General features: G+C 48.9%; 1 protein-coding gene and 1 pseudogene across 1 annotated transcript in view; both read left to right on the forward strand.

Annotated features, from left to right (window-relative positions):
* MUC4 (mucin 4, cell surface associated) overlaps positions 1-7,650 on the forward strand; it is a 26,704-nt gene extending 19,054 nt beyond the window's left edge. Inside the window, exons 18-25 of the mRNA XM_008570714.1 lie at positions 734-915; positions 2,030-2,189; positions 3,321-3,500; positions 3,929-4,002; positions 5,250-5,314; positions 5,385-5,620; positions 6,421-6,583; positions 7,207-7,650. Of these exons, the coding sequence (XP_008568936.1) occupies positions 734-915; positions 2,030-2,189; positions 3,321-3,500; positions 3,929-4,002; positions 5,250-5,314; positions 5,385-5,620; positions 6,421-6,583; positions 7,207-7,387 (1,241 nt within the window). The 3' untranslated portion in view covers positions 7,388-7,650. The remainder of the gene's footprint in view (positions 1-733; positions 916-2,029; positions 2,190-3,320; positions 3,501-3,928; positions 4,003-5,249; positions 5,315-5,384; positions 5,621-6,420; positions 6,584-7,206) is intronic.
* A 287-nt stretch (positions 7,651-7,937) lies between these two features.
* The window catches only part of LOC103588887, a 6,091-nt pseudogene continuing 4,073 nt past the window's right edge, over positions 7,938-9,955 (forward strand).

A 9,955-nucleotide genomic window follows, 5' to 3' on the forward strand; every position in this document is an offset into this window, starting at 1 on the left:
GGGGGGGGGGGGGGGGGGGGCAGGCTTGCATCCATGACCTGGGTCAAAAGGTCAATGCACAGGGATGCAGCTTTCCTCTGTTGACAGCACTAATTATGCTGGTGACTGTTATTTACTAAACCAAAGCCCGCAAGGACCTTACTCTGAGTTCTGGTCATCTCTCTACCTCAGTGTATTTGTGCATCATCTCTCATGTGCATAAGAAGGGATTGCTTGGTCTGCAGCCCTTTTCTCCATGTGGCATCCTCCCAGGTGCAAGACAATGGCATTGGGAGATTTTCTTCTCCACCGGGAAGTGGGGTCTCTCTGGAAGTGATGGTCTGCAATTTACTCCTACCTGTTCCCTACTGTCAGCTTCTTTCAACCTGCTGTTTTAAGTGAGAGGAGTGAGTGAGAAGTCAAGGCAAGGATGAAGCCAGTATGGCCTGCAGGGTAGCCTGGGGAAGTGTCAGGAGAATGACAGCAGAGTGGCTCTTTGGGGTCTCCTCAGAGGGAAACTGCCTTCCCCTCTGTGGAGTTCCACCCTACAATCAGTAAGCATGGCTGGTACTACCTCCTTCCAGTGTGGAGCAGGATCATCCCAGGATACCCTCCTTGCTCAAAGGAAATGCCTGAGGAGATCTGGGGTGGGGGAAAGCCCAGCATCAACAATCAGGGTGTTAGATGCCAGGACATGTCAGACCACAGAGCAGTCTCCCAGCTCTGAATGATCTATCTCATCTTCCCTGGGCAGAGAATGGGACATTGCTATGGACACCAAAGTCACTGGAACCATTCACTCTGGAGATTCTAGCAAGAGATGCCAGAGTTGGCTTGTCATCTGTGCTCCAGCCCAAGACTGTGGTCTGCACTTGCAGTGCAGAGAGCCAGTGTTTATACAACCTGACCAGCTGGGTGGGCAATTCCTCCCTTGAGGTGAGTCTTGGGAGGAAGGTGGGAGGGAGGTTTCCATGTGAGGGGGATGGAAGTGGGAACTGAAGGGCTGCTGTAATTCAGCCTCTCCTGGGCAATGTGTATGTTGAGAGATGGGTAGAGCTGTGGTGGGTGAATTGAGCAGGTACCAATCTTGGGCCACAAACCCACATGTATAAGAAATAGAACTTTCTTTATTGCTTATAGCTCAACTGAATTTTTATCTCCCATGTCCCATGGAAGAAACTCCCACCTCAGCCTTTCTTATAGCTCCCCAGTGGTCCCAGTCCCACAGTTCCGGGGTAAAAGCTAGCACAGGGTAGGAAGGTGTCCATGTGGTCCCTGGGCATAGGTCTAAACAGACTTCCACCATGGCTCCGCTGCCCTCCCCTTCAGGCCCGGGGAGATGCTGTGCTGCCTCTGTGCCTTGCTCAGACACGGGAAGCCTCTCCTGAGGCTGCTGAAGGCCCCATCTGCTAGAAGCACCATATACTCATTTCTTCCTCGGGTCCCAACATCATGTTGTCAGGAAGAGAGGTGCAGGTTCCCTCTATCTTGAAACCCCCAAATCCCTTTGTTTTCTCTTTTACTCTCTTCCTCCGGCTAAAGAAGCATTTCTTTTTCATTCAAGAAGGAGAAATTACTTCTTCATTCAAGTTTCTAGCCAAGATACTTGGCCTAAATCCATGAATCTTGCCCCCATCTGCTTTTTATTTTCTTTCCTTCCTGCCTCCCTCCCTCCTTTCCTTTCTTCCTCTCTCCCTCTCCTCCTTCCTTCTTTCCCTCCTGCCTTCCTTCCTTCACTGTCTTACTCTAGAAAGTATTTCAGGAGATATGCATGAGAGGGAACAGGCTGAGATCTTGGTGCAGGGCCAGGCAGGGGCGTCAGGGTAAAGAATGGTCCAGGGCAGCTGAATGGGCAGGATGACTGTGTGCCTTCAGGCAGGGACTCGCAAGCCCAGGGCCTGGTCAAAAAGGTGCTAAGTAGATGCTGATGAAACTAAGACAAAGACTCAGGTTCCATGGGCTCTCAGACCAGAGGGGTCGGTGCAGAAACACTCAGAAGTTCTTAATGGTTCAGCCTCTTGGCTACCCAGTGATCAGCAACCTGTTCCAGGTGGCCGACTGCAAGTGTGATGGGGACACTTTCGGCCGCTACTGTGAACGTTCCAAGGATGGCTGTGAAGAGGAATGCTTCCCAAATGTGACCTGCATTCCTCGGAAAGGCTGCGAGGCCTGCCCCCGGAATATGACTGGGGATGGGCGTCACTGTGCAGGTAAGCTGAGAAGAGGACCCTGGCTGGAGGTTCTGGGAACAGGTGACACCTCAAGGGCCTAAGATAGCCAAAGGCAAAGCATTTCTCTCCCTTTTCCAGCAAGTCTATAGAATGCTCAGTATAGGTAGGTATGGCAAGTAGGGCTTGGAAAGGGGGTAGGACTAGAGGAGAAGATGTCGTACAGGCATAGGGGAGGGGATAGAGCAGCCCTGAGGCACTGATGGGGAAAACTCAGGGCAAAAGACTGAAGATGCTCTGAAGAAGGGAAGAGACTTCCAGCAACAGCCAGGGAACCAGAGGCAAGCTGGGGCTCTCAGGCGCCTCAGTGGTCTTCAGCAACACAAGGCCCAGGATCTCTGCATCTCACAAGTCAGGATATTTGGAGGAACTGCCATGGGGATCTGGCAGCAGAGGTGCCTTATTTTTCTTTGAGTCTTCTGCCAGCCATCTGTTCCTCCACTTCTGAGCCACTAGAGTCATGATGAGGGAGATCACAGTTGGGCCTCCACCAAGCCTCCTAAGGCATCCAAATAAATGAGTAGAACCACAACCTTATAAAGACAGAAAAGGAGATGGAAGGGAGAGAGAGGGGGGGAGAAAAGCAGGTTTCCTCTGCCAGCCTTCTAGGTCCTTCCTTGATACAGAGAGTCTCATAAACATCCCACTCCCTTTGCAGAAGTGGAAGAAAACCTACCTGGCAGAGGAAAGAAGGGAAAAAAGGTTGCCCTGGGCCGGCCCGTGGCTCACTCGGGAGAGTGCGGTGCTGATAACACAAAGGCCCCGGGTTCGGATCTTATATAGGGATGGCCGGTTGACTCACTGGGTGAGCGTGGTGCTGACAACACCAAGTCAAGGGTTAAGATCCCCTTACCGGTCATCTTTAAAAAAAAAAAAGAAAAGAAAAAAGGTTGCCCTGCAGAGAAATGCCTAGAAAAGGGGAGGATAGTTTGGGGTTCTGAGTGGCCCACAAGTAGAACGCAGGTGGAGTAGGCACTGAGGGAAAGAAACCAAGCCTGTTCTGGGAGCAGGTCTCTATGAGCTGGGGACTTCCTCCGTTCTCCACCCCGTCCCCCCACCCCCAGCTGCCCCACTGCCCCAGCATGATGTTGCTGACCTCTTCTCCCTCTGCAGCTCTGGAGAACTCTTACCGCTGTCAGAACCAGTCCTGCCCTGTGAACTACTGCTACAACCAAGGCCACTGCTACATCTCCGGGCCTCCAGGCTGCCAGCGCACATGCACCTGTCCCCCAGCCTTCACTGACACCCGCTGCTTCCTTGCTGGAAACAATTTCACTCCAACCATCTGTCAAGGTACAACCAGATGCCCCTGCCACCCCCACCTCCACACTTCTCTCACCTTTGGGGAAGTGGGGAAACTCTGGGGTTCAGGGCTAAGTTCCTCAAACTGCCAGAACAGAACTCCAGAATTTCTCAAGTGGTAGTAAACTGGAAGCTGTGGGAGCTGTGAGGGCAGTTATCACAGCATGAACCACCGGCCTGTGCAGTCTGCTGAGGAGAGACTAAACCAGAGGCCTCACAGCTCAGTGAGGTGAGAGTCAGGGAATAACACAATGACCATGACAGAACGGGCACTAGGGTTAGCTTCACTCGTCCCAATTTCTCCAGTGACCTCCAGTCACTGTGGAATGGAGCTGTCTCCCTGGGCTGGCCCAAAGACTTCTTGGGTAAGTCTAGGTAAACCTGTGATGTGATGATGAATTTGTTTCTCCAACCTCCAGAGCTTCCCTTAAGAATCATCCAACTCTTGCTCAGTGAAGAAGAAAACGCCTCTGCAGCAGAGGTCAATGCCTCGGTCAGTGCTGCAGGCGGGCTCTGGGTGGGAGGTGGATCCTGCAGGTTCGGGCGAGGGCTGGGACAGCATTATATGTCCTCCGCCTCATCATCCATCTAGACTCAATTGCCAGAGGAGGCCAGAGCTTCATGCCCCAGGAGAGGTCCTGGGTTAGGAAGTCAGGAAGCCCCAGGCCAGAGACCTCAGAAGGGGTTAGAATCACCACTCTCCAAGAGCAGTCTAGGGTCCCATGTCATCTCAGCCTCTTCCTCTGATTGTCCCTCAAGACCTGCACTTCTTCAGTATTATATGGAAGAAATAAAAGAGGGCATTTCATCTGGAGGACCAGGCGTTCCCTCTTCTTGGCTCCATGCCTTGGTCCATACCTCAGTCACAGGCAGAGTAGCACAGCTGTGGAGTAGCTAAGGCTCTAGAATCCTTATATGCAGATTCAAATCGCTGCTCTGCCACTTACCACAGCAGGTGTAACAGTTAGACACATTATGTTGTGGCTCATCTGTAAAAACAGGAATAATCTGTCCACAGTTGTATCAGGGTTTAAATGATAACATATGTATTATATGATAATATATGTAAAGCACTTAGCACGGTGTCTGAAACACAAATATTCAAAAATTAGTGTTGCTATCATTACTACTGCTGTAGCGGTACTTCACACTCCATATAGTAACATCTGTGGACATTTGCACCAGACTGTGGGCTCCTCGAGTACAGACTGTTCCTAAGTCACCTTGACATCCCCAGCACCGTGCCATCCTCTAGGTCTGGCTAAATAACTGATGTTCAGTGTACATATGAGGAGGGAATGAAGTAGTGAGTCAGAGTGGGCTCCTCGAGTACAGACTGTTCCTAAGTCACCTTGACATCCCCAGCACCGTGCCATCCCCTAGGTCTGGCTAAATAACTGATGTTCAGTGTACATATGAGGAGGGAATGAAGTAGTGAGTCAGGAATCAGAGGCAAGGCGGGTGCCATTCATTTCAGATTCTCCCCTTGTAATGTGAGGCAGAGGATGTGGGGAGAGAATGTAAAGTCTTCCACTCACCAACAAATGCTTATTAAGCAAGGACCCACTCCCATCACTGGATGAGGCTAAGGTGTGGAGATGCAGAGTTGGGGAGAAATATTCTAGGGGTCCTGGGGCTCATATTCACAGATGAAAACAGGGATGAATAAATGCATTACAGTGGGAGGGGCTCCTCTCTGGACTGCACCTCACCGTCCCATCCCCCTACCCTCTGCCCTAGGTAGCATATATACTGGGGACCCTGGACATGCGGGCCTTTCTTTGGAACAGCCAAGTGGAACAAACGTAAGTGGGACTGTCTCCGCCTGGGCCCCCTGGGTCTTCTCCCCCTACTCACTGTCCCTCTCCCACACAGCCATTTCTCAGCGCCGGCCTCAGGAAGCTCCATTCAACACTGGAAGGTCATCTCGGAGTTCCAGTACCGCCCTCGGGGCCCTGTCATCGACTTCCTGAACAACCGGCTGCTGGACGCCATGGTAGAGGCCTTCTTATTCCAGACTCCGAGAAGGAGAGGGAGGACAAGTGAGGGGCCCAGGAACAACGTGGTCTTCTACCCCATCTCCAGGGGAGACGTGCATGATGTGATGGCTCGTGAGTCACTCTATCTTGGGGACAGTACAGGGATAATTGGGGAAGAGGGAGGCAGGTAAATAGAGGGAGGCTGTCACGAATCTTCAGCTCACACAAATCCATGGTGGAAAAGTGTTCTATGTAGGGCCACAGACAAATAAGAGGCAAGTTAATTAATTTTTTTGTTGTTGTTTTGTAATTTTTGAGAGGAATTTTAAACGTTTTACCCACCAGCTTTTTAGATTCACAAGCAGGAACACAAAGTTCTTACTTGCTTTGTGTTAAGCACTGTAAGTACTCTGCGTACATTATGTCATTTAAATCTCACAGCAAGGTAGGTGTTATTATCATTATTTCCTTTTTTTTTTTTTTTCTGGAGGCTGGCCAGTACAAGGATCCAAACCCTTGACCTTGGTGTTATAACACCATGCTCTAACCAACTCAACTAACCAACCTCATTATTTCCTTTTAAAGATAAGGAAACAGGCTGAAAGAGTTAAGAAGTTTTCCCTAAATCACACAACTAGTTAGTACTAGTGCTGGTTTTCAGCTCAGGTCTAGCCAACTTCAAAGCAGATGCTGTTCAGTAATGCACTTTCCATGCCATCAAAGCTGAGAACATGCAGTAACTTATTTAACACAACCCCTCCTGTTAAACATTGTTGCTGTTATCAACCATGAACGTCCATGGACATATGTATTTGTGCACTTTTTGAATTATTTCTCAGGTTAAATGCCTGAAAATGAAATTCTTGATTGAAAAGGTATTAATTTAGTGTTAATCAGTTGCTCTCTGTGTCCATATGTGTCCTACTTGACAGTGAACATAAGCTCACTGGAGACTTACTTTGAATGCAATGGCTACAAGGGCTACCACCTGGTCTATGACCCCCAGAGTGGCTTCACCTGCGTGTCCCCGTGCAGCGAGGGCTACTGTGACCACGGAGGCCAGTGCCAGCACCTACCTGATGGGCCACGCTGCAGGTGCGTAGGGCAGGGGGCAAGAATCCAAGGTGGTCATGACACTGCAGGGGGTCTAGGAAGCCATGGTATCTCATGTGTGAAAATTAGGATGGCTCCCTTTGAAATTAGAGAGAACAGGGACAAGAGACAAAGGGACAATGGGAAAAAAAGAGTTGTGAGTGCCTACTCTGTGTGGAGAGTAAAGATGCTATATTACTTCTGACACTCAAAAGAGCCACCGAGTGGGTACTGTGATCATTTCGAAGATGAGAAAACTGCAGCTTAGAGATGACAAGGGATGTGCCCAAGGTAGCCAGTAAGTGAAGTAGCAGGGTGTGGTTTCCAAAGGCAAACTCTTGCACCTGCTGTTGCCTCTTGAGTGACAGCCGGCTGTCCCCGTGTGGGAGAGGAAACTGCTGTCTTGTGCGACGGCCAGCGCTGCGCCTCCCTTAGCGTTCTCCGTCAGGGGAGGCCTCGACACTGGCCGAGGGGCTCGCGTGAGGAGAGGCGGTGCGGCTGCAGCGCCACCCGGGTCCCCTCACCTCCTTCAGCACGGCGTCAGGGCTGCCCCCGGCTTCTCGCCCTGGTGGGTGGGCGCAGCCTGTCCTGGAGAAGCTCCTGACCGCTCCGCTCTCTGTTCCCAGCTGTGTGTCCTTCTCCATCTACACGCCCTGGGGCGAGCACTGTGAGCACCTGAGCGTGAAACTCGGCGCCTTCTTCGGGATCCTCTTTGGGGCCCTGGGCGCTCTCTTGCTGCTGGGGGTCGTGGTGTCTGTGGTCCTGCACTTCTGGCGCCGCTCCGGGACCAGTTACCTCCTGGACTAGGGAAACCGAGGCCTCGTCCCAAAGGGGCAGCTGTGGCCTAGGGCCCCTCAGGACCCACCCCTTCCTCACCGCACACTTCAGGTGCTCTGCTTTGGAGAGACTGGAAAAGGGAAGATGACTGAAGGAAATTCGGGATTCTTCAAGGAGGATGAATAACGGGGTTTAGTAAAGACAAGGGTACCCCTCGTCAGCAGTACACCTGTACACAGGCGCACAGGAAGAGGCCACAAAGACCACCTACACAAATGGATGAGTTCTCACACACATATACCCACAGGAGGACTCGGGCCTAGGCACACGTGCACACACACTCACACAGCCATACACGCCAGAGTTGACAATGGGGTGATGGCTCTAAGTTAAAAACCAAAATGTTTTTGCATACAAAACGCTGGTCTACTTCTAATTAAAGACTATTTAAATAAAGTCCCTCTGACTTTTTGTGTCTCCAAATCATGAATTCCATTCCTGATTTTCTTCTGGTGGCTAAAGGACTAGGCACAGGGTCTTCTCCCAACCATCAGAAGGCACGGGGTATGGCGGAGCGGGGATGGGCTGGATCCAGTCCTACTTCAGCTTCCAGTTACTGCATGCTGGGAACCCTCGATTCCTGCAGCCCACACTTGGGTCCTTGCTTCTGCCTCCACATCACCTTCTCCCTCCACCCCAATACAAGCCAAAGCCTCACCGTCTGAGGAGGGCAGAGATTCCCCCATATGGAGTATCCCGGACTCTCCCTGCCAAGACCCCTCCCTGACTTGCTGATCTCTGTCCATCAGTTTCACGAAAATGGCAAAAGGATACATAAACATACCTTTTCCTGTCTAGTTACTGCTCTCATTGCCCGTGTTCCCCAGAAAAGGGATTAAACCATATCAGTGTCCTTTCCAGGGACCAACTCAGGACATATGCCCCCACCTCATCCTTACACCCAGGGCACCCAATTCTTAATACCCTTTTTCTGTCCTTTCCTGGTCCCCAGTTGGAGTTTTCTGAGGTTCTCCATCCCACAGTACCTCAGCCCTACCCTGTTTCCACTTGTTCCCGGCAACCTGATCAGCTTCCATGTCATCCTTCTCTCTAAGCAGGCAGGACTTTTACATCTGTCTGGTGTACCCGGCAACCTGATCAGCTTCCATGTCATCCTTCTCTCTAAGCAGGCAGGACTTTTACATCTATCTGGTGTAACAACTCCAACAACAACAATTGGTCTACAACTCCTGTGTCTAGGGCACCTCGATTCCAACTGTAGGCAGAAACTAAGTAACTGCCTCTTGATGCTAAATCCCAAATCCCTGAAGAGAGAATCTGATTGGTCTAATTTATGTCAGGTGTCCATCTCTGGTCCAATCAAGTGTGGCCATAGGGCCAGAAAGGAGGTCACATGATACAAACTAGGTCCTCGGGCTCACTCTTGTTGGGGGGTAAGTGGTATTGGAGAAAATTCCCAAAGAAATATAATTTTTGATCTGAGCAGAGACTCTGAACTGCTTACATAGAGAATGAATTCTCCTAGCAGGTGAAACCTCTCCCCTACATACAAGGCTGTAGCTTTAACCTCGTAGGTGCCGAAGTATAATCAAGTCTCCACAACCACAGTCACAGCATTCATTTATCAAGTACTAAGCACACAGCCTAGATGGGTTCACTGGTGAATTCTACCAAACATTTAAGGAAGAAATTTTATCAATTCGCTACAATTTTTATCAGAAGGCAAAAGCAAAGTGAATACTTCCTAACTGATTCATCAGCATCACTCTAATACTAAATGAGACAAAGTCATTACAAAAAAAGAAAACTATAGACCAATATCTCTCATGTACATAGAGACAAAAATTCTCAACAAAAGATTAGCAAATTCAATCCAACAATGTATAAGAATTATACACCATGACCAAGTGGAATTTTTCCCAGGTATGCAAGGCTGGTTCAACATTCAAAACTCAGTTATATAAACATCACATCAACAGGATAAAGAAGAAAAAAATCACATAATAATATTAATAGATGCAGAAAAAGCATTTGACAAAATCCAATACCTATTCACGATAAAAATTCTAAGTAAACTAGGAATAGAGGGGAACTTCCTCAACTTTATAAAGAACAGGTACAAACTTATAGCTAACATCATACTTAATGGTAAGAAACAAGAAGATTTTTTGCTAAGATCAGGAGGAAGGCAAGGATGTCCCCTCTCACCACTGCTTTTCAACATCATACTGGAAGTCCTAGCTAATGCACTAAGACAGAAAAAGGGAAATAAAAGGTATAGAGTTTGAAAAAAAAACTGTCTTTATTCACAGATGATATGATAATCTATCTAGAAAAATTTTAAAAAACAACAACAAAAAACTTCTGGAACTAATAAGCGCTATAGCAAGGTTTCAGGATATAAGGTTAATGTAAAAAAGTCAATTGCTTTCCTATGTGTTAGCAATGAGCAAGTGGAATGTGAAATTAAAAACACATTACCATTTATATTAGCATACCCCAAAACAAAATACTTAGGTCTAAATCTAACAAAATATGCATAAGATCTATATGAGGAAAATTACACAACTCTGCTGA

This window comes from Galeopterus variegatus, unplaced genomic scaffold (assembly GCF_000696425.1).
Source record: "Galeopterus variegatus unplaced genomic scaffold, G_variegatus-3.0.2 Scaffold624, whole genome shotgun sequence".
NCBI lineage: Eukaryota > Metazoa > Chordata > Mammalia > Dermoptera > Cynocephalidae > Galeopterus > Galeopterus variegatus.